Source organism: Amphibalanus amphitrite, unplaced genomic scaffold (genome assembly GCF_019059575.1).
Source record: "Amphibalanus amphitrite isolate SeventyFive unplaced genomic scaffold, NRLGWU_Aamphi_draft 000131F_arrow, whole genome shotgun sequence".
Lineage (NCBI taxonomy): Eukaryota > Metazoa > Arthropoda > Thecostraca > Balanomorpha > Balanidae > Amphibalanus > Amphibalanus amphitrite.
In genome coordinates, this window is record NW_024881626.1 from 814861 (window position 1) to 839088 (window position 24228).

General features: G+C 51.6%; 2 protein-coding genes across 2 annotated transcripts in view; one reads left to right on the plus strand and one right to left on the minus strand.

Annotated features, from left to right (window-relative positions):
• Nucleotides 1-253: 253 nt before the first annotated feature.
• LOC122381963 (cytochrome P450 307a1-like) lies at nt 254-5205 on the minus strand. Its single transcript, XM_043366759.1, has 4 exons — nt 4732-5205; nt 2006-2496; nt 1758-1871; nt 254-1454 (listed from the first exon to the last, which is right to left on the minus strand). The coding sequence occupies exons 1-4, from the start codon at nt 5132-5134 to the stop codon at nt 912-914; spliced, it is 1551 nt and encodes a 516-aa protein (XP_043222694.1). The 5' UTR covers nt 5135-5205; the 3' UTR covers nt 254-911.
• A 120-nt stretch (nt 5206-5325) lies between these two features.
• LOC122381965 (cholesterol 7-desaturase nvd-like) overlaps nt 5326-24228 on the plus strand; it is a 35173-nt gene continuing 16270 nt past the window's right edge. Inside the window, exon 1 of the mRNA XM_043366760.1 lies at nt 5326-5420. The gene's annotated coding sequence lies outside the window, so the exon portion shown is untranslated. The remainder of the gene's footprint in view (nt 5421-24228) is intronic.

The following is a 24228-nucleotide window of genomic DNA, read 5'->3' on the forward strand; positions in this document are numbered from 1 at the left end:
TGGTCCAGTTCCGCACACCCCGCCTAGGTCCCTGGCGCCGCGCGCGCGCTCGTACAAACCTGGGTTCGGGTCGCGTTGCTCGGGTAATGCCGTTTCTGCCTTTGGCCCGCCGCAGGCAGGTTGGGGCATCCGGTCCGTCTGCTGCCGGCGCTCGGGACTGCGGATCCCCTGCGCTCCAGCGCTCCCACTCGTCACCAGAAGAACAATCGTCATCATCGCACAAAAACACCATGGAGATACTGCTCCGAACGCCTGGCCTTCCTCAACCCTGATCGGGGAGCGACCGCGTCCCGCTGGCATCCTACTGTCATATCACATTGTTAATATCATAGATCCTGTCCTACGTTATGCCCTCGCGGTATTTACAAATTTATCAAGACAAACTTCCACAAAGAAAAAAAGAATACTACAAAAGTTGAAAAGAAATCCTCACCAGTTACTCATTATTCATTAATGCCAGCGGGTCCACCTACGCTACCACGCACAAACAATAAATACATATTTGGAGTGGCGCTGGGCCGGTGTGCGCGGCCGGCGGTGGGCGGACAGAGGCGGCCGGTGGCCGGTGGACGGACGCGCACCGGTCGCCCGTCGGTGGGTACAGAAGAGGGCCCTCGGAGGAGATCACGTCTGGAGATCACAGCCGCCAGCCAATGCTGATAGACACAGGACGCGCAAAGACATTCGCTTCTCGGCACGGAGAACGAAAGTTTAAATAATGCCAAAGTACGACAAAAAATGGAACGCAATCATGCAATGATTGTAACATAAAATAATGCCTCAAAGAAGTGCTTCTTTTCAGACAGACTAACTGGGCTGTAGCTTTTGAGGCTCGTGTTGAGGAGAAGCTTTCCACGCGTCGGTCAGTTGGCCGAGCAGAGGCTCGACCAACGTCAGCTTGTCAAGACCGCTCACGTGTGGGTTCTCTCCTTGAAGACGAGCGAGAAGGAGTCGACGGGCAGCGCCAGACAGCCGGTCACCAGGTGCTCCTTGACCATGCGCGAGTTCTTGGGGCAGTCGGGCAGCGAAATATCGAACTTCTGCAGCAGACACCCGATTGTGAGGAAGGTGATGTTGGACAGCATCTTTGAGCCCATGCAGCTGCGCTTGCCTGTGGAGAAGGGCAAGAAGTGCGGGGGCTTTACCATGGCTCCGTTTTTCACGAAGCGGCCGGGGTTGAAGGTGGCCGGATCGGTCCACAGTTGTGGACTCGTATTGAGCTCGTAGTTGTTGATGAAGACGAGTGTGTCCTTGCTGATGTCGTAGCCTCCGATGGTGGAGTCTCGGGAGGCCACGTGTGGCACGATGGGGCTGCTGCAGACGCGCAGCGCCTCGTACATGGTGCTCTCTGTGTACGGCAGGCTGGCGCGGTCGTCCAGACTCAGCTGGCGGTCACCGACCTGCGAGTCCAGCTCCTCTTGAACCTTGGCCTGCACCTCAGGATGGCGCGCGAGCTGTGGAAAGCCCGAAAAGATCTGTCACCCACGGAAAATTTTGCCAGTAATTGGCCTTATGCATTGCACTTGATTTTTTCACTTGTTTTGCACCTTTAAATATTGTTCAGCATGTCTTGAAACCGTTAAGCATTTTTCAGAAGTAATAATCAAATCGATGCCTTCTTACTAAAACAGCGTATAAATTTTCAAACGTCTCAACACAAAGAAGAGGACAAAAAAAAAAGAGGGAAGCACGCAAAGGTCATTTGAAGCTTATGCACCGATTTAATCTTGTGGACAATGTGACGATTAGGCACGAACCTGTGTGACGGTTTGCATGATGATGTTTCCGACGGCGGAGTGTCCTCCCAGGAAGTCCTCCAGCTCGTAGAGCGCCGTCGTCTCCGATATCCGCTCGTGATCTCCTTCCTGGCTCTGTTGGAAAAAAAAGAAGACGTCTGGATAATGGAATATAGATGACAGGCATTAAATTGGTTAACAGTATGATGAGCAATGTGTGATAAACACTCAAAAATTAATGTTTTCACCAGATATAGGCATTGACTTACGTTCATACGCCTGAGCAGCATGTCCACAAAGTCTCTGGGGTTGTCGTAGTCGATGGTCTCCTTGTGGTGGTTGACGATCCGCTCGCAGATGAACTTCCTGATCCGGCTCGACAGTTTCCGCAGGTGCTTCAGCGTGCCAAGGCGGAACACCTTCAGCCACTCGATGAAGTCCATGGCGTAGCCCTGGTTGATATCCCAGAAGACCTCGTCGAAGTCGCGCACCAGACGCTGGTACTCGGGGTCGTTCTGGTCGAACCGGACGGAGCAGAGGTAGTCGCAGAAGATGTTGCACGACATCATTTGTACGAGTGGCTTGAAGTCGATGGGCCGCCCGGCGGCCGCGCGGATTTGCTGCTCCACGGCAGGCATCTCGGTGATGATCGAGTCGTTCAGCATCTGGAAGACATCAGAGCCGGGCCGCACGTGCATGAAGTGGCGTGCCACGTTGCGGCGCGACACTTGTTTCTTGGACCAGTCGCAGAGCGCCAGCGCTGTGGGCAGAGGGCGAGAGAGCGCCGTCAGTGAGGTCGTCGCACACGTTTGGTTGTTTATCAGGGGGCGTGACGAGCGAGCGGTCCGTCTGGGCGGCAAAAAGCACTGCTGCGCCTGGCGGCAGTCATGGGTTCCCAGATGGTATCAGTGGGCAGAGCGCCGTTCCGGCCCGCCCGGAGCCGGCGGCGGCGCGGCGTCTGGCCCGGCGAGCGTCACGGCCGTCCAATGAATGGGAGGAGCCCGAGCGGCGTCCCGCCGTCTCGGCGGCCCGCCCCTCCCCTAATGGACCGGCCACATTCCGCTTCATCGCCGACGATCTGCCGCTCTTCAAACGGGCCGCAGTGGCCATTAGTTGTCGGGCGCCGGCGCCGCCGCAGACGGCACACCTGGCCGAGTCAGCGCTCAAGTTCAGAGTCGCTCAGCAACAGCCACCCGGGCTGCCACGGCCATGTGAGAAAGCTGCTCCGGCTCGACGTCCGCCAGCTTAACGACTGGGTCAGACGCATGTTTATCGTGTACTCGGCCACCCGCCTCCGGGCGCCCTCACTTCCCGTGCATGCATATGAATGCCGCCGACGCCACGAAACGACGTCTGCAAAGTCGATAAGGCAGAAATAATCGGGTGATCTGGCTCGCACACCTGCAGACAGACTGCCGTTTAGGAATTTCTAAGGTCGGACAAACTGTCTGTCTCGTAAACCGGCCGAGATAGAATTACGCTCGAGCGTCCACGAGTTTAGGATTTCGGCGAAGGGACGGAGCCGTGACCGACGGCTGTTAAAGTCGAGTGTGCAGCAGGGAAGAGCGCCTCATGGGCGTGCCGCGGGGAGCAGGCACGGCGTGCGGCAGAGGGTTCAGGCCCAGGAACCGGCGGTGCGGAAAACCTCGGCTCCAAGCAACTGACGATGGAAGCAAGGGCCGTGCGGAAATTCCCAGCCTGGAGACGGCGACGGTGGTCTGTGCCGCTACCCCAGAGGTCGGCACGGTCGGCGCTACCGGGCGCCGCGATGCGCCGAGAGCCCAGCCTGGTCGCTAAGCCGCCCACTTAGCTCCCAGCTCGTCTGCGGATTACCAAACTAGTTGGCGCGGCGCCGGCGGGGTGTGAGGCGTGCCGGCAGCCGCGGCGCGACGCACCGGGACGGCCGGGCCCCAGCCACCGCGCGGCCAGCTCCAAAACCTTGGGCTCCGTGCCAACTGTGACGGGGGCCCGCTACCCGGCAACCCCAGCCATTACGATGAGTCAAGCGGTGCGGGGGGCTGGGGCGATGGGGGTGCGGCAGCGGCAGGGGCGTGTCCCGGCCAGTTCCGGACGGAGACCGGAAGATGGCAGCGCGCCGACTCGAGCCGCTGCAGGATAGGTCGGCGAGACCGGCAGCACGCGACCCTGACCGGCACTGCCGTCCCGCAAGGCCGCGCAGGCAGCCGCAGGCGGCGACCGGACACCGTAAACAAACGTAAACTTGACCTTCGCCGGCGCGCTCGGCGACCGTGGCGGAAGGCCGGTGCGCCGCCACGAGCCACACAGGAAATACCGAGCGATGGCATGGCTCCGGGTGGACTGGACGACCCCAGTTCGGCCCTCCCACCGGAGGGCGAGGGCGCTGGGCAGGCAGCCGGTCAGCTCAGCAGCCCAGTCGGCTGGTCTAGCAATTGGTCATAAATGAAACGTGCTGGTACAGAAGCAGGTCAGAAAGCGACGCTGCTGGTCAAGAAAGTGATCAGATTCTAATTCTGCCGTTCTGGCAACTGGCAATGCAGCTGGCCAAAAACTGCTCGTGTTGCTATGAAAACAGGTCAAAAGCGAACCATGCTCGTACTAATCTAAAATCAGAAACTAAAGCAAATAAAGCTAATCAGGAACAGATCATGCTGGTATGCCAGCAGATCATTGTTAGTACCTCTACGATACAGCGGTACGTGAGTGTCGGCACTAAGGAAAATCGGCTGAAGTTAAAGTCGAAGTCTGCGTGCCAACAGTCTCATATAATTTGTTGGGGTCTTTCGATATGAAAGTTCAGTGGCTGACACTATCTGGGCATTTCTTACTGAGATATATTTCAGATTATATACGCTTTTCGCATTGCAAGAATAAAAAAGGCATTTAAAAGGTACAAGGCTCTGCTAACTACGAAGCCAAGAGCTAGCTTGTTGACCCCAGTCAGTAGCAGGTCTGCAGGCCCCAGCCCCGATCAAAATGCATCCGCGCGCTGGGGGAGGAAGCTGTCGGTACTCACAGTTGTCGCGGTCGCCGCCGAAGAGCTCGTGGTAGCGCAGGAAGTTGGGCCTGCCGTCGAAGTGGTCGCCCTTGGTGACGAGCACCTCGCGGATGCTGGCCATGTCGTTGACGACGACGGCCTCTGTGGGACCCAGCTTGAGGCCGTAGACGGCGCCCAGGCGGCGGCTGATGTCGGCCATGCACTCGTACGGGTTGGGCTTGAGTCCGAGCTGGACCATGTTGCCGATGATGGGCAGCGCCCAGGGTCGCGGCGGGGGGCGTCGGGTGGGTCTCCTGCCAGCCAGCGGCAACCAGTCGGCCAGCAGCCTCTGGAAGCCCGCCTTCTGCTCCTTCGTCAGCAGCCAGCCCAGCAGGTGGACGGCGGCCAGCACTGCGAACACGACGGCGGAGAGCAGATCCATGGCGACGGGACTTAGCAGCTGGCTGGTGGGGGCGGGCAGACGCGCTCTGGCCAAGCAGAGGAGACTACACGCGCCCACAGCGGCGCGCGCCGTTTTAAGTAGCGGCGCGCGTTGAAGTGGTGGCGACCAATCAGCGGAGGCGGCGCGCCGCGGCCGGCCCAAGTGCCCCCTGCTCGGCGCGGGGCGTGCCGCACCATTAGAGTGCTCCGTCGGCCGCGCTCCGGTCAGCCGCCTCCTGCGAGCCACCGTAGGCCGTGCCTGCCGCCAGTGCTTCCTTCACTCTCCGGTGAGTACCGCCGGCCGACACACGTCCCCCGGTCTCTGCCGACAAACTGACACCGCAGGCGACCTCACCGCCAGGGCTGCCACGGTCCAGTGACGGTCCATCGAATGCTGTTTGTTCAAAGTCAAGTTCAGGATGCTCCTCAGATGTCATGCTTATCCGCGCTGCCGTACATGGGACGGTGCTATCAAGATGGGAATTAAAACGGCTGTAGCACTTTCGGCATTTACTGCTAAATATTCAATTGCTCGGTTCCGGATATGGTGTTGTTTAATCGCTAGCACCAGGACCTCATTGAAAGGCGCGCTACCAACTTGAGCTGATGAGTTTCGTTGTGAAAGATACACTGACACAAATGGCAAAAGCGCTAGATGAATCGTTGCAAGATATTAAACGTTAGCCGATTTATTTAAATTAAAAAGTGTAACATCAGTTCTTTATCATCTCCGAGATAGTGTGCATGCATAAAAGGCCGGTCCTTAGATGATAAGCTAGTTTTTAATTTCTAACACCCGTGTAATAGTCACTGAGATTGTGAGCCGGTACAGGATAGACTAATTTCTTGAATAACAGAGATGGTCAAGCAACAAATAGAAAGCGAAATATCATTTGTGATTTAGTTATGCCACGGTAGGTATTGCCATGATAAAATTTCATTTGACTACGTCTACGTCGTACCTTTTGCCGCAAGTTTCTGCAAATACCTATCCAGAAAATAAGCCCGGAATCTGATTTCATGGACCTTGACTTCGATCACATGAAAGAGCAGGCTTTTCTTTATGGCCAACTAAGGTCGAAGAATTAAACATATTTGCCCACGAATCCGGAAAGGTCGGAGCCGAGCGTCTTTTTTTACAACTAAAACATGTCTTTCTTTGTTTTCTTAACTGTTCTTTTGTGCATGCAGATTAATGATAGTTCAGCGTTCACGCGTGAGTAATACCGCTTGGTGTGGAGCATGATTATGTAATAAGTTACCTATACTAAACGTAAATACATTCTATGCAAATATACCTAAGAACTAACTAACTTGGCAATTATGTGTTATATACCTAATTCGTGTATATCAGTGCTCTCACCCTGTGATTTTATAAAATGTGGAACAGAGCCACGCTTGATAAGTCCCAATATATCTTTTATTTGTCAACCGGTATCATAACACCGTAAATAATACCTAACAAGATGGATAGTTTTACGCAAACCAATCATATTCAACAAATGCATATTTTGCATGAAAACGCTTCTATATTTCGCACAATGGCCATGTGAAATGATAAATGTATTGTCATGGATAACGTTTTGCTATACGAATACCATATTGTAGTTAGATAGTAGTTACAGGCGTTTCAAATCGTGATCAAGCGCGACGGAATGTGTAGTAGAATATTTTGAATATGTCTCTCATAAAACTACCCCTCAGAAACTATTATTCTAATTGTATTATTATTGATGTGATACAACGCAGTCTTTCTACTCAAAGAAACTTTTAGAGGTGATTTTTCAGTCGTCAAATACGATGTCGATGGTTTTACGTAACATATAAATAAATTGAAGTAGCACTGTATAAAACAAGCCAATTCATTCAGCTCACACCTAGTTGTGCCTTTGCTATTTCGGGAGATAAGCGCAGACGGTATCATTATATAACCAGACAACAATGTAACGGATCAAAAAGGATACCAAAGGACTCCGTATTTGGACGGCTCTGCCTAAAGAGCAGAGTCAGATCTCGGTCCGTACCGTTCAGGGCTGAGGCCTGCTACAGCTCGGGGGTTGCGAGAGCAGGTATACAGCTCTGCTCAGCCAGCAACAAACCGGCACAGCTCGACCGGACGACGGTCAGCGGGTCTCGGAGGCTGCGTCAGGGCACCTACGTCCTCCCGCGCATCACGTGATGCCACAAGGAGCTGTGACAGCATCTTCAGAAGACCGGCGCTTCACAGATATCACCCGGCTAACAACAAGGGTCAGCTGAATGACAAAACAGCTGCAAACTTCCATGAGCTGCACCTATGAAATGGACCATAAAATTGATAACTATATCAGCTTCTCTGCCAATATGTGATCTGTTGAAAGACGAAGATGCAGATGATGCATACATATGCATAAGGAATGGCAGGGCATAACCAATGTTACCTAACTGCTGCTTGTAAAGAGCGGCGCATGAAAAAAGTGTTTATGTCCGGAATTATTATTACGCTAAATTAGCAGCACAGAACGAGCAGCGTCAAACCCGGGCGTCGAATTATGCCGAGTCATCGTCTGTTTGGCATGGCAGGTAATCATTTTGGCATAGGTCCAACAGGCTTTGCTATGACGGCGGTGCGAGGCGATTGAAGGGCGACGGAGGGTGCCCTCGGTGAGCGCGAGAGCGCGTACTTTCCACTTGTCGGGGACCCTGAGGCGGCGCACATCAATTTGGTACGGTGGTAAGGAGTGTCGTCGCCTTTCTTCCGGGATGGTTGGCGTCATCGTGTACGGTTCCCGGAGACGTCCCATGGCAGGGGAACGCCGCAGCTTAGTGAGCTGAAGCGCGTGGCTTTTCACACGAATGATTCATCTCACACAAGCACCTACCCGTGATACTATTCATTGTTGACCTTAACCAAACAGCATTTCTCAATTAGCAAATGCGCTTAGCATCTGAAAGAAGGAAATAAACACTTCGCGATTTTCTAGTTGTAAAATGTTTTACTTCTTTTTTACACCGAAAAGGTTATTACTGGTCTATGTAGTCTTCTCGTTGAGCACGAGCAGCACAACAGCCAGATCGCGTATGTTGACTAAGCGGGGCTTAACATACCGCGCGAGCGGGGCATCTAATCCCCTGCCGGCGCTCCCGGGCGGAGCGCCTGTTTTGGCGCGCCATTCGGGACGGTTTGTCGCCGGCCACTGTAGCGGCGCGCTGTCGGGCGACTGTTGCGATGTGCAGATGCACGCTGATCGGTGTCAGTGGTGTGTAACCTTGGCCGTCGGGCTGCAGCGCCGACCGTTACCGCCGCGGCACATTTGGGCACAAGAAAAATCCGCTGTAAGAGGGGATGACATTTCCTCGTCGTCAAAAGTTGCCAATCATTGAATGAGATATGTGTGAGGGTGTGGACGATTGGGACGTCGTCAAGGGCGCATAGGATTCTGAATGACGTAACGCCGTATCGCAAAAGGAGCGGCGGCTGTCATCAGACTGTGGGGAGCCGGAATTAATCAACTATTTCCAGTGCTGCGTAGTGAGAATCCGGGTTCTTTCTGACAGCATCATTGCCGAGGCGGCATCGAGAGTCGCAGCTTAGCGAGCTTGGTCAACCGGGCATCATCTCATGATATGCTGCATATAATACATATGCATTATGCAGTGTGCACGTCTGATCTAAAGAGCACGGGTACCGTTTTGTTTGACGCAAAAACTCACAGTTGAGTAAATTGTTTGGCAATGACAATACTTATAACCAAATAAAACAGAAGTCAACACGGCTGTAGCATTGTTTAACCTGCGCTGGGCCGGTACTCGGCGCCAACCGCGCCGGGCCGGTGATGGTCTCTAAACTACCCCCCCCCCCCCCTCCCATCCAATCCAACTCGGCTCCTGGGCCACGTATCGACACGCAATAAGCGGCATTCGAAAGAGCGCCCAAAGAAGGACGAAAGCATTTCAGTCATTCCCTAGGTCAGGTGAGAGGTCAGGTCACCAGAGGTCATCAAAGTTAAAATGTTGCCTATTTCATTTTTTTAATGCCGGCGCGTAACTCGGGAACCAATAGAGCTAGAGCGCTGCGGAAAAGCGCATTTGATAGTGCTTTTAATATTTGTTTTTGGAGTATCCACAGATTTTACCTCAGGTCAACTGTTAAGCCTTCATAGGGCAAAAACTCAAGGATAGCCATTTTATAATAAAAAATCTGCAATTACTTTTGACTCAAGAAAGTGACATTTATTTTGCCAGCATCGTGCTTCTCTCATCGAGATGCGTCATATGAACTATAAATTCACCTTGAAAGGTCATTTTGAAAATTTGACCACAGATCAAGGTCATTCTGTAGGTCAGGTCAAAGGTCAGGTCAACAGAGGTCATCAAAGTTAAAATGTACCCTATTTCAACATTTTTTTTAAAATAGGCAATCTGACCGGAAAAGGTCATGTTGCATATTAGTTGATCCGTATCTTCGAGCTTAACACTTCTGAGATGTGTTCATCGCTCTAGCATGTCTCTATCAAAAGTTATTGTCAAAAAACTGCTATGGATCTTTCATGACCTGATATGACCTCAGAGACATAAGAGAGGTCACGGGAGCTATGTTTTCGTTTCAGCTTGTCAAGTTTACCTGTACCCGATGTTTGAGAGTGTTTGGAATGACGTTCGTCCAAAAGAGGCGACTTCAATGTTCTCTTGCCAGGTCAATTTTGCGACTTCCCCAGTAATGGATATGTCGCAAAATTGACCTGACCTTAGGTTACCGATATTGAAATTCCGAGAAATAGATTTTGTACATGCTGTTACTCTTATTAATCGCTAAAAGTTTCAAGACGATCGTTTAGTCTGTGCAGCAATGAAGAAGATTTTAAGTCTTTCTGAGGTGAGGTCACTTAACGTGACCTGGAAGCCTGACTTTGAAAGACCTGGGTCTAAAATTTTTACAACATGTGCGGGAAAGATGCATCGGCGTGTGTTAATTATGTTGACCTTCTCAAAACGGCTCAGCCCTGTTTTGCAGTTGCCGATACTCCATTTCTGGTGAGAAAAAACCATGACAGGTGAATACCAGTTACAACTGGGTGATGACCTCAAGTCAATCATCAGCAGTCATACAAACTTCGGGGCATTGTAGCCTTTGTGACGTCACCAAGCGCCTCTATTTTGCCGCTATGGGGACTGTTTTATGCACAATGCATGCGACTCACTGCAAAGCAGTCCAGCAAGTGAGCTTGCCGGCGAAAATTAGGTAGTCAGATAAGCCAGACTGGCATTCAAGCGAGTAGCTGTCCCTTTCTGACAATGGATTCAGAACAGTACATTTCGATGTCGCATCAGTTCTTTAGAGATGGGACGCCGGGTTGGGATTTCCCCCATTGGCTATGCCATTTATTCTAACTGAATCAAACTGGGTGGACTAGATGGGTGCATCAGGAGTTCATCTTACTTTAAATAACCATGGTCCAATGTGCAGCATGCCTTTGGAATGCTGTTTAGCATACGCAAGCCACGCAGGGGAGAAGGTTCTACACTATACATGCTGGAAAGCAGCACTACAACGCTTGTCTCCAATAGTTAATGTGTAAAACACCAAAACTCTATTGGGTGGCGCTGACAAACATACAATTAAAAAAAACTAAATGCACTTCACTTAAAGTAAATATGAACATTCAACCATCATCCTCCAATCTTTTAGTTGCTTTTTCCAAAGTGGTCAAGGAAGATGAGGATTGCGGACTGCTGTATCTACTCTTCCAGTATATGTCTTTTGGTTTAACCAATTAACCCAGCTGGACTGGAGCCAGCATTGAGCATCGACATCCAATGAATTTTGAGTTGGATGATAGCATGTTGGATAAATTATCTTATTAATGACCTCCATCATTGTTATTTTGTCATGCTTTGTACCGCCGAGCCATTCATCGACTTTCAGTCGAGGCTCCCCCAAACAAATGCGCAGCTACGAGAGCTAAACATAGAATCCAGGATGTGCAGCCGACGTGGCGACGCATCGGTTTTTAAGCAGTGTTTCCGAGTACCGGTCCCAGGGGCCAGGGGTGGTGGGCTCCTGCAGCCCACACCGAAACCCACCGTAAACATTTCCACCGCGCTGCGCTCCCGGAGGAAGATGGTACGATATAGGTACTGACTCGGGTGGGCTCTCTGCCCGCCCTGTCCCCGGGAAAGTGGCGGCGCGTCTCTGCAGTTCGCCCCGCTGACCGCTGCGCCTCCGACCGTGACCATGCTGCTCAGCGGCGGCCCGGCTCGGCCCGCGGAGCCGCCCGAGGAGGGTCAGCAGGACGCCCGAACGGTGCAGGCGGGCGGCAACTCGGGCCGCCAGACGCGTGCCTCGGCTCGACAGAGCCGGCCGCCGGCGCCCCTCGTCCCACCATCTGATAAACAGCGTTTCGATGCAGGGTGCATACTTCTGTTCTTTATTGTGTGCCAGCCAGTTCAACAACCGGTCAGGGGGCGCAGTAGACGTGCTGCTGGTGTGACCTTGACCTGTGACCTTCATGGCCGGCCGGCGGTACGGTGTGACCCGCTGGCGTGGCTGGTAACCGCTCGACTCCCTATAGGGAAGAGGCTGACAGCACACGCACCAGGCGGACACTATCTTGATGACCTCCGGCGACCGCCACCCTGACCATGATGGACCCCCCGAACTGTCGCGCCCGGTTCCTTAGAATTCTAAGCGATTTGTTGGAAGGCGGACGCAAAAGTAGTGTGTCAGCCGTGATGACGTCAGACGTGTCATGACTCTCGCCGCGAGAGACGTCCTTACCGAATCCCATAACACAGCAGCTGTCTGGTTCTTGTAGGGTTGTTTGTGCTTTAAAACGCCAGCCCTGATTGGTTCTCCATCCTTTCAATAGTTTGCTTATTTATTTGCATGAAAGGTCAAGCCCATCAAACACCAGCCAAAGCTAGTATACCAACTTGGAGAATCTATCTCCGACTTGGTAGCCGTAGTAGAAGATTTTCAAGAAAACTTCAGGATCTTCAAGTTGCGGCTTAAAATGCAAAAGAAGGGAATCAACAGAAAGTGCAACGTATACCTACCTACTCTGAAACGTTGTGTTCGTAACCTCCAATCGACAATGATCCAAAAGCGATTGTTCAAAGACACCAACATGTGACATCGTTACAGGTGCGTCTCTGGTCAAGCTTGTCTGAACATGGATAGAAGCTTCATCTCGACAATCTCCACTTGTTCTTGATTCAAAAAGCTCCGTGATTTCTACTTCGTAAATGATGACGCCTGAGACATGCATTTTGAGATTTCGAAATACACGCTGTGATCGTGTGCGTTGTGCCCGCCTCTGAATGTATTTATAGAGGAACGAAAGGCAATTTAAGAGACGTTGAATGACATAGTTAGCTTTTCATATCTGCTTTTCATCAAGCTGCACATATAAAGGAATTTCAAGTTAATGGATCTGGAAAACACGCCGAACAATTATTACAGACATATTACCAAACTGTTTTCTTGAAACTGTCCATCTCCCGAGTGTTCTCGGTGAAACTGTGCAACACTGGGGCCTGCAGCGCCCTCCCCGATGGCCAGCTTCTCTCCATGAGTGTTGGGCAACCCTGCGACGGCTGGCGAGAGCAGCTATATAACGCTGACGCAGGCTGTCCTGACTCATAGCAGACCCGATCCACCGTTCGGTGAGTACCTAGCAATAACTGCTGGAGACGCGCGCCGGGCGTCTCCGGCGCGTGCCTGTGTGGCCAGTGTCCACCGCGAGTGTCCATCCACCGTGGCGAGTGTCCGCCCCGGCGACACTTTGACCAGTCACGGTCGCAAGGGCAAGGCTATAAGACACTCACAATTAGCGACGACATACTGCTGGCATACTGCAAGCCCCATACTTTTTAACCGAAATCGTGCTGGAAATGCTTGTTTTTGCACGATAGCTTATTATATGCGGGTCCTGCAGCGACGAGACTTATTAAAGACATCAAACAGGCTTCCCTGTTGCAACGGGTGCCGTGTTATGCCGAGCGCTGTCGGATTGATCGTCTCAGCAGCGCGGGATTTCATCAGCTTCCTGAGTGCAGTTGCCGTGCGCGCGAAGGTGGCGAGGCGCGCTGCCGTGTGACAGAGAGGTGACGGCCGAGGACAGTGCCGCGGCTGGACCACACACTGCCACGGTCACACTGCGTGACCGCACGGTGGACTGACTACCAGGGTCCTGCGGCACAGCCACGGGCACCACACGTCTCCGCGAGGTAACAACAACTGCTGATAGTGAGCAGAAATGCTACATAGCTGCCTAAATAGTTATTCATTTCGCGGGCTAATGCCGAGATTGCACTTACTTGCCTGTATTTCACCCTCGTACTATCATATGCGATTTGACCTTTAATTTATTCACTACCTTAGTGCGCGACACATTTCATGTTGTTGAATTTCTTTGGCACATTAAAAAGCCTTTTTTGTGTCACCATGCTTCTTTAACAATTATTATGTAAGTGGTTGTCATAACTTTATAAAACCATGCTGTATATCACCCCAGTTATCTGCACAGACTGTAATAAAGTTTAAATAGCTTTTTAGCATCAGTATCATTAAACATATTAAGAGCGCTGTTAAACAGCTTCAGTCCTTCAGTCTTGCGTTAACTCTCCTACTATATCGTTTTTACACGACCGTAGCGTAGTAGGTGAAACTGAAAGCCGGCTATTCTACCACTCCGACTTTGGAATTTGTCCCGGAATCCAGTGAGGCGCGGCGCTCTGCGGGCGGTCCGTAGCGTCTTCCGCCCACCCGCTGTGCCCTCCGGTCAGTCCGAGCAGACCAGGCGGTCCTCTCCTCGGCGTGCCCCTATAACCTGAATTATCTACTCGGAAGAAGGCTCCCGAACTGAAGAGAACGACCGTTGATAACGGTAACATGGCTGGCCCATGTCTGCGAGAGCGTCGGTAGTAAAAACTCCGCCGGCCGCCCCGCCGCTGTCGGGACGCCCAGAAGTACAGTTAGATGGTCAGGTCAAAGTCAGCCGTGGTATTTTCACTTGGCCGCCGCGGTCGGTCGGACGTTTCCTTTCGCTCGACTCAGGCGGACCGGAATGCTAAGAGGATCGGGCCGGTGGAAACTGGAGGGCAGCGGGAAGGTGAACTGCGTGAAACTCGCGAACCGGCGAACTAGTAGCACGACAGAAGGGTCATGGCCACGCAGGATGTCATGTTTGGAGAGCGATTAGCGGCGTTGGAAGAATACGGACTTTTCTCCCGTTGAATCAAGTGCTCTTTACGACGCCACTTGTCGCTAGTGGAGTCTTTTTTTAGCAGAGCAATATAGGCGCGTAAGGAGAAGTTCTTACATTAAAGTTGATGTTAATGAGACCCAAACCTGACTTGGATGCTTGGACCGCAACCTCTTCAATTCAATTCAATTCAATTCAATTCAATTCAATTCAATTCAATTCAATTCAATTCAATTCAATTCAATTCAATTCAATTCAATTCAAGAAAAAGGTCAAAGGGTTGACCTAATTGTTGGATCTGTAGGTGGTACCTGCCCAGCCTGAGAGCGCTGGAGACGGTTCTATGGCAGGGTCCGCACGCATTCCACCTTTCTGAATCATCCGATCTCACTGCTGTGCCGATTCTGGTTCGAGGAAGATGGGCTTTCGCCGGCGCCTGGTCCGGGTACGTGGAGTGTCCGGGCCGGTCCGATCTGCGCCGTAGCGCCGACGCCACTTCCTCATGGCTCGGGCTTTTTATCGGCGCCCCTCCGACCGTTCACCCGTTCGGTAGACTGGGTCAGTCCCCGCGGCCAGCGGTCGATGGTTCAGAGCGTCGCGGAGGCCAGGGTCGGGCCTCTCCGGCTGATCGTGGCCCGACTTTCCCGAACTGACCGGTCTGTGACCTATTTGGTGGGTTCAGCGGCGGGAGGCGCCCTGTGCCACCACAGGATCGTCCCTCTACTATCGGGGAGTCACCTTCTTTCATGAGCATCACCCGACAGCGGGTCATAGTCGGGCTTCCTCTGAAACGTGCCTCCAAGGGTCATCTGCCTTTGGTCGAAGATGACGTCATTGGCCCACTTCACTGCTTTACTGGCCCTTTTCAAAAGTAGCAGGCGTTCGAAGGAACCGGGACAAAATTGGCGGCTGAGCTGACTGGCATGTATGTTCACCTTTTTTTCTGCCAAATATAGCCATAGTGCACACAGTTCAGGACAGTAATAGTGCAACCGATTCCGACAGTTTCCATAGACAGACTATGCCGACTGTCGAAATCACCCGCACTTTTTCTGAAATGCCGTCTCTGTTCACTGCCGTCTAAATTGGGTGTAGAAAGGTGTAAGGACATGTTCTCAGACTCAGTATAGAGTCACCATACATACGAGTACATATATGTGTGGCTCATCGCTTCCGCGTGTTCGGATAACAGGCATCGTACCAAGATCATGGTAGCAATGTTGGATGCGTCTTTTGCCAAATTGCTTAGCCAATTCAGAGCCGATTGCAGCTCCTTCCATTTCGTTTGTGATATTTGGGAAGGGGCAATTGTTTCTCCATTGTTTCAAAGAATCATTCATTACATTCCTTTTACCTTTTCCATTGAATCTCCCAAGTCAGCTGACGTGCCCTACGTCAGCTGACGTGGGAGTACCGGTGAGTCCATCGTGTCCACCTTTCTCCGTTGTCCAATCACCAATTCAATATGGCACCACCCCTCTCTACCGGTTGGCTCCGGTGTAGGTCAGCACTTGACCTCCGTTCGCCGAAGAAGAGGCTCCGCTTCGCCTAATGTAGCGACGATTCATCATTCGACGGAAATCGAAACTAGCACGTGAACCCGGCTGTTGGGAGCGCGGGGCCTTCGGCACTGTGCCCTGACCGACTCGGCGGTGCGGCCAGGGTGACGGAGCTGACCGCACTCGCGGCACCAAGCACGCGCCGGCCAAGCTAACGGCACCGGTCCTGCCTGTGCCCAGTGGCGAGCCATGCCAGCTGGGCCGGCGCGGCGGCCGTGTCGGCAGTCGGTCACGGACCGGTCCAAGACCGTGACCCTGGCCGCATCCCCGCCCTCCCAGATCCCGGCGCGGCGGCCAGAACTAGCCGCACAGCTACCGGTCCGCGCCTCCGCTCGGCTGACCGGCAGCATGCTTTGATATAAACAACTCAGTACAGACTTCGAAAGACGAGGAGGGACCGGGAAATGTCTGGGAAATCATTCGGACCCACCCTTGTTTGCAATTTGCATCGTCTCGAAAATGTTGCACTGAGTGAGCTCTGAAAATAAATGTACTGATAGTTTTAAAATGTGTTCGTCAGAGAATGAATGACAGACCACCCTAAAATGTTGACCTTCTCTTTGCACGGATTGGTTGAAAACTCAATCAAAGTATCCCGCCTGGAACTATTATGCATGCTCATTTAATAAGTTCAAAACCAGTTTCATAGGTGTCCTCGCCAATGATATACGCTTTCTTCCTCATGAGACAAAAGCAATTGCTTTCATTGATTTATAAAAACACTCAGTCAGTTCTTTCTATTTGTCATGACCACAAAAATCTGAATTTTTATCCGAGTCGACCGAGTGGTGCCAGCCTGCCTCCCGAGCGTAATTTCCCGAGATTCCATCCGGTGGCCGTTTGACCGGTGGGCGCGTTATGACGTGTGGGTCCGAGCTGGCCTGGAGACGCGGCGGCCGGCCGGCGGTGACAGCGCTGATCTGCCAGGGGTCACGCTGACCCCTGGCCGACCTCCAGACCCGGCCCGCCGGGACCGGCGCCGCACTCTGCCGGCTGGCCAGGCCGGCACCGTTAGGCTCCGTGGGCCGGCGCCCATCCGCGGCTCCTCTCGTGGCCTAAAGATAAGCCTGCGGACATCAGAAAGCCAACTCATCGCATCGCTTCAGTGGAGTCTTCACACAGCTGCTGCCGATTTTGGAGCCTTTGGGGATTTTATTGGGCTTCTGCTACAGGCTTAGGAGCCCGATCAGATTATTGGTGTGTAAATTTTAGCTACCGGTACATTCCGGCGCCGTCGGTGACGTCTGTCTGTGACTTGTTCTGCAGCAAGTGTCGCAATACTGATCTGACGCTGATGCCTATATACTTTGCATCTACCGTCCACATCATTTCCAGCTCGTGTTTGCTTCCGTATGCTTCTAAGTGGTCAGTTTTTACGTTTTTTTTTGCTGTTTTGCTTTCATGGCCGGTTTCTTTTGCTTACAGAAGGATACCCGAACAGAATTACATTTATAGAACATTTGTCTTCGATATATTTTGGACTTATTTGAGCTTCCTTGCGGAACTATCTGCTGCCATTTTTTTTTTTTTACCTTTTATGGCTTTTATGGTCATTTTTGCCAACTATCTACTTATTTTATTTTTGATAGCGTCACTGTTGTTGCTTTTGTCCTGCACCACTCCTACATCACTCCCATTTTTTGGCGTTTGAACACCATGGCTCTTTCTCGAGTAACGCGATCAGAAAACTGTTCTTGTTTGTCTCTCGTATTTTGTTTGCTTCTCATTTGTCTCTCGGATCTCGTTTCTTTCTCGTTCGTTTCTCGGGTCTCGTTCACCTCTCGTTTGCCTCTTCTTTGTCGTCGTTTTCCTCTCGTTTGTTTTTCGTCACCGGCGCCCGGCACAGGGAGCCGGACAGACATTTCCATCCATCCATCCATCCAACTGTTTATTGGTAATACAAATTAAACGCATAATATATAGTAAAATAAGAGGAGGCACAAAAGCCAAAGGGCTTAAGTCTCGGTGCCAACTCTCGTGATGCAGTGCACCGGAAATATGTAGGTATAATACAAGCGCAGACACACATACATGCATACTTACATACATACACATACGTACATACATACACATATATACATATATACGTACACGCCTGAACACATTCATCATCTCTCATACTTCGAACATACGCTCAGTCAGAAGTTCGCCCGACCGCCGCCCCGTCGCCAGTGGTCGATAAAACTTCCAACGTGCCAACGCTCGTTGGAGCAAGATATTAGCAATACTTGGATTGGAAGAGCTGGAGACAGTCCGCCCGTCTACATGGATGCTTCCTTACGCCTAAAATACAGCATTGACTTATGACTTACTAATCGTCCGGTGCTGTTATCGGCTGCTGGGTACCGCGTGAATGTTCCCTCATTCACTCCTGGTCACCCTTCGGTCACCCCTCGCTGGGTCGGGCCAGTCGGCTATTTTTATCCTCTTTCCGGCTAGGCCACCCGCTGAGCTCCCGCCGTGCCGCGCCGTCTGCGAGGGACCTGACCCTTCTGCCGGCAGAGGTTTCTCCAGGTGTCTCCAAGGAGCCATCGTAGCGCTAAGGGTGTGCTCCGCATACACATACATTGATTTTCGCCCTTACTAGCAGGGCCGCTGGCACGCGTTGGCAGCGCCCTGCGGGCATTTTTTCGCTTAGGGTCATTTTGTGGGGAGGATGATCAGAAAATCACCCTTCCAACTTTCTCCAGGCCTGGGTGTTTTATCGAGCGCGCCTGAAAACGCACAGTGGACCGAAATCACACTTCGATTGCGTTACTTCGTATTAGGTAATACGATAAAAAGTCCGCTCTTTTCTCAATCAATAAGGACAAGTGCGTTAAAGCACACATATAAACTTTTAAATTAAAAGCTTTAAAATGCTAAATTTCAACATCTCTACGCTGATGATAATCGTCAGTTGTTTCAGACTTTGGCGCGAAAACGTAGGCATTCAGATCCACCGTGCGACCGGTCACCGTATGCAGTAGTGTGATGGTGTGAGTTGGGGAATCAAGGCCGTATGGGGAGAAGGTGAGGAGATACCGGTGTGCCGACGCGGCGGATGGCAGTGAATTTTCAGGATAGGTAAAGACTCACAATCAAATCAAAAGGCTCACTCCCAGACGTTGTGCCAAATTTTGCGGCGCTACGCGACACCAACTTTTACGCTATTCGCGAAAAAAAAACTTAGGGAGGCTGCTCCCCCCCCCCCCGCCAGGCGAGGGCTAAGTTGGAGACAGTGATGGGACTAAGATGTTCGTTGGAGCAACTCCAAGCATTTTATCGACCTCTGCCCGTCGCCGGCCACCGCCCGCAGCCACCGCCCCCGCACGCCCCGCCAGGAGGCCGCGCCCGGCCAGGTCCCTGGATGAAGTTAGAAAGCGCATGAGAATCTGTGAGTATCTTGTATAAATTTATAAACACTGAACTGGACACCGGTCCTCTGTGACCAATGACGTCATCAACTATAAACCTGTCGGGCCGGGAAGTGCGGACGGAGTGGCACGTGTGTCGATCACGCGCCTCGTCAGCTTGACTCTTTATCTTACCAATCACACGCCGAAGGTGCTTAGCACTTAAAACCGGAAAAGCAGCGCTTATTAAAGGATCTGTTCCAGCAATGCATTCGATTTTATTAAATAGCTTGAGGGTGCTGAAAATAGCAATGGCTAAAGTCCAATAGCCCACTACTTCTGTATCCCATTGGGCTTTGAAATTCTCGATTTTTTTCTTCAAATTTATTGTTTTTTTTTCGACAGATGGATTCGAAACAGCGAAGCGCTCGTGTGGTAGCAGGTCGGTCCAGGCCACGCACGACCAGTCATCTCAGGCTGCTTGTGTTTTGGTGAATGACGGTGCAACATTCCCTTCCTTTCGCTTTTATTGTGTTCACTGTCGGATGGCCGGCACGACTTGTGAGGAGAGCGCTGTCTGACGGCGTATGGCGTCTCCGCCCCTGTCAGCTACGGAAGAAATACCGCCATCGAGAGAAATACCACAGCCTGGCATTTGGCAGTGGCTCGGCTCTGAAACCGAGAACAGGCTCGACAGCCACTGCTTAGGAACGGCATTTCCATAGATAAGCCCTGTCGGGGCACATTTTTCAGCGACCTGTGGCAGATTTTCTGGCGTGTTTTCCAGGTGTGGTCGGCAGGCCTTTCCGCTGCCTCCTCTGCTGCCAGCTCCGCGACATCTCGACCGCGCCCTGCGCCAGTCGACCGCTGGCACCGCAGCAGGCATACCGGCCGTTCATGGGCCGTGCCGCGCTGTGTTCACCGATCCACGACCCTTCTTGTCTGTTTCCTGATGATGCAAGGCTCGTTACAACTTACAAGCTTTTAATAAAATCGACACATCCGCGACAAGAATAAGAGTGAACAGGTGCTCTCGCTGTGCGCCGATTTTCTACCAACCTTGTCATGCTCTGACAACACACCCTCGGTGGCCCCTGACACGTGTGACACTCCTGCCCCCTATGGCAAGGACTGACGGCGGCGGCGCCACGCGACTATATCCCACTCAGCAACCGACAGACGCCTGACGCAACAGAGGCCTACGAGTGTATTTGTCGGGCCTCCGTGCCTCGGCATTCTGCGAACTGCTACAACAGCTCAACGCTCAGAGATTTAGAGCACATTATATAAACATAATCTGATTCAATTCATACCCATGCATATTCTGTTGCAGATGGGACTACAAACGGGTTAACCCTCGCCCGCACATGCCATTTTCCCATCTTAGAACGCACATGGGGGGGGGTTGCCCCCCCCCCGCGCCATTTCGTTCCTGTTGGAGATAGAGCTTAGCGGTAGGTAAAGACCAAAAAGATTCTTTGGGAAGAGACGATTCCAATGATACCCAGTTTTACCTTCTCAGGTCAGTCATTGACCTTCCAGGTCAGGTCAAACTAAAAAATATTGCTGTTTTGGGCCACCGTTGGATATCAAGTGCTCTACTTATCTGATATACCGATGACGATGCCGTTTTCGGGTGCCAAGCCAGCTAGAACCTCTTTGTCACACTACCCGACCAGGTTTTTGCTGCTGAGGTCATTTCAGGTCAAGTTAGGTCAAGGTCAATTATATGTGTTTGTATGTCTGTGTGTGTCTGTGTGTATACTGATGTGTGCACCGATTGTTTATGTGTCCATAGTACATGAAATCATGATCTGAGAAGCTTTTACCAACAATGCAGTCAAAAAACTTCACAAAAAGTAAATTTCGCTTGCCTAAAACGCAATTATCTTAGATGACCTAGGTTGACCTTGACCTTGACCTTGACATCTGTACATCGTCGAACAACATGTTCCATGATAGGTGGGAGGTAAGACTGGTAAAAAAGGCCGAAATCAAGGTGTCAAAAGCTCACAAGACCCATAGCCAACGCAAGATGTTGAGAATTGGCCATTTGGGTCATGACATGACCTGAAAAACAAGGTCATATCTCCAAAACAAAAAACCACAGAAACTTGAAATTTTCGGTGGACATCAAGAAAGGATAGAGGAGCAGCTATACAAAAAAAAAATCAGCCTTCTAGCTCTAAAAATGTTGAGTGCAGAGCAGAAAGACTACCTGGGGGGGTGGCAACCCCCCCATGTGCGGGCGAGGGTTAAGCTCATAATTACTTCCTTATGCCCCGCGAACGCACTGTTGAGAAGCACGCGCCTGCCGGTGTAACTGTTACTGCAGCGGCAGCCGACAGGACTTGACAGGACCCCTGTCGGGAGTTGCCGTGCCGTGAAGAGTGATCACAGGTCGTTCATAAGCCGCCGTCTGACCTGCCCCGTCGGTAACGGTGCTGCCGACTCGAGGTCGGCTCCTGGCCAGTTGCACGGACGATACGAGTGTCTCCAGTTGGGCGCAGGAGTAGGAGCCGGCGCCGGGACGCGGCCGTGGCATTCCTGGTGTGATGGGGAGGTGATAGACCGTCTGGGCGGGCGCCGGGCGCCGGCTGTCCTCTGCCGGGGCGCGGTCGCCGCCGACGCGTCCGACGCGGGCGGGCGGCTGTTGTCAGGCCGATCGCGGCGCGCGCGCGGCCGTTATGGCGCGGCGTCCTCGGCCGCCCGTTTGACGCCGCGCCGCGAGACGTTGGCGAATTAACATACAGAGGTGTGGGCTGTCGGAACCAGTCAGAAATCCCCCCATATAGAGTCAAACGTCACCCACTCCGCCCTACTCGACGCCGAGTTTTTGGTCAAAATATTGCGTTTATTTTGTTATTTATTTGATTCTCATAGCTTGATTGCTAAAGGAGTCTTGTCGCCCATAACTTAGCCAAGAAAGGACTTTTCTATTCAAGAGTGTGCATCCTTAAAGCGAGCATTCATCTTGCAGTTTCAATCTCTTTAACATTGGAACTTGAAGCATTGCCAGAGCAGAACACACAAAATCAAAGTTCAGGTTCGATCGGTACTACACACAGGTCGGTAAATGTAGCGGAGTTTGACAACCGTGTTATGTAGAGGGCCCGGTCTGTTTCCCCTCAGAGGAGTGAGAGGACTCTGATGCCATGACTTGCATCATCCAGTTGTTGTTGACTCTGGCGGACCAATGGGCGCGAGGTGCGTGAGAGGTTCTCGGCAGCTCTGCGGGCTTTCTCCGGGCGCCGATCGCAGTGCTGATCGCTGGCCTTGACATTCCGGGCCGGGAGGCGGCGCCGGCGGGCCCGGCAGGCCGTCACCGGCCGGCGCGCCCGCCGCCGGCGGCCTGCAGCCCGCACGCACAGCTCGCCGGCTGCACGCGGACGGCCACACCCCCGCGCGGGCTGACCGGCGCCCGGGGCGGCGGCACGTGCGCAGCGCACCCACCCAGCGTGCAGACAGCTGCGGCGGCCCGGGGCGCAGCGCTCAGCGGCCCGCCTGGGTCCGCGTGACCTCCGGCCCGGCTGTGTCATCGTGAACAGGTGGAAACATGACATAACACAGGAGTGCGGTAATACCGGCCCTCTGAGGGAGAGTCGGATATTCCGGGTGGGTGATGCCATAAGAGTGGCTATCGGGCCGCTAAATATCTGCGTTTCATTGCAGTGAAACTGTGCATAAAGCGAGGGTGAGGCTATTGAAACTATGAAGGCTTCCAAGGCAGCTAAATAAGCAGAACATGTGGTATTCCATCACTGCGCCTTTTTTGTGTAACACATTTTAGGTTTCGTGTAGTGATATTGCATAAAAAAACACGAGAAACAGTTTTCAATGTGAACAAATCAAGTATAATTTATACGATTTATTGGTTTTCGTTTCTTTTCATCTATGATATACTGAAAAGACCAGAGGGGCTCAGGCAGTGACGCAAATGCACTATATCAACCAAGGTTAAATATGCCATCCGTGTATCCATTGGCACCGTGTATGATGAAACACAGTGCTTTCCTACGTGGCATCTTGCATCCAAATTATGGTCGTCATCCGAATGCAAAAACAAGGGTGGTATAAATCAGGCGGCGCAAGAAGCCTTAACCCGCGTGGGGCTGGGGGGGGGTAAATTTTACCCCCCTCGCGAATTTTTGCAATATCTCAAAAACGGCGGCGCGCAGCGCCGCCAAACTTTCAGTGCCTTTTCTTACATCAATTTGACACGTTTCCTGAAAATTCGATCGAAATCCGTCGGAAAATTGTTGAGAAATTGACGTTTTAGTGACGTCATGTTCGCCATTTTCGCCTCAAAAACGGTAAAAGTTCAAACGCCGTTAACATCTTCATTTTTAAAGGAATTAAGACGTAACAAAAAAGGTTATACGTAATTCTACTTTGTCTATCAAATCACTATCTCGGTTTTTTGAAAATTTTGGATTTTGCCCAAATTTTTTTCTAAAAAAACTGACTTTTTTGGGAAAATAATTATAAAATCCAAAATTTTGAGTGTATCGAAAAAACCGGAATATATGTCAGAGAAGTGGTCTATGTGCACCTACATACCAATTTTTAGAAGAATCGGTTCAAAAATGTTGGAGTTATTCAAGATTTTATGACGTCACGACACACAAAAATTTTGAAAAATGTTTTTTTTTTGAAGTTCTAGACCTCGTACGGAAACAAAAATAGCACCATTCGATTTGCCGTGAAAAACTGCATCAGATAGACACCTGTTTAGGCCTTAACAATCAACTTCAAAATTTGACCTCACTTGACCTGACCTTGACCTGACCTCGACCTGAAATTCATCCAAAGGTGGTCCATATCACTTATTGAGTGTGCCTATTGAATTCTATGAGTAAAATGACCCATAAAACATGTGTCGCACATGCCCTTTTCTATATTTTTTTTTGGTGACCTGACCTGACCTGACCTGACCTTGACCTTGACCTTGACCTCTGAATGATATTGTATGCAACGAATATTGTCTTGGTAGCCTAAGAACACGTTTTGGGCAAT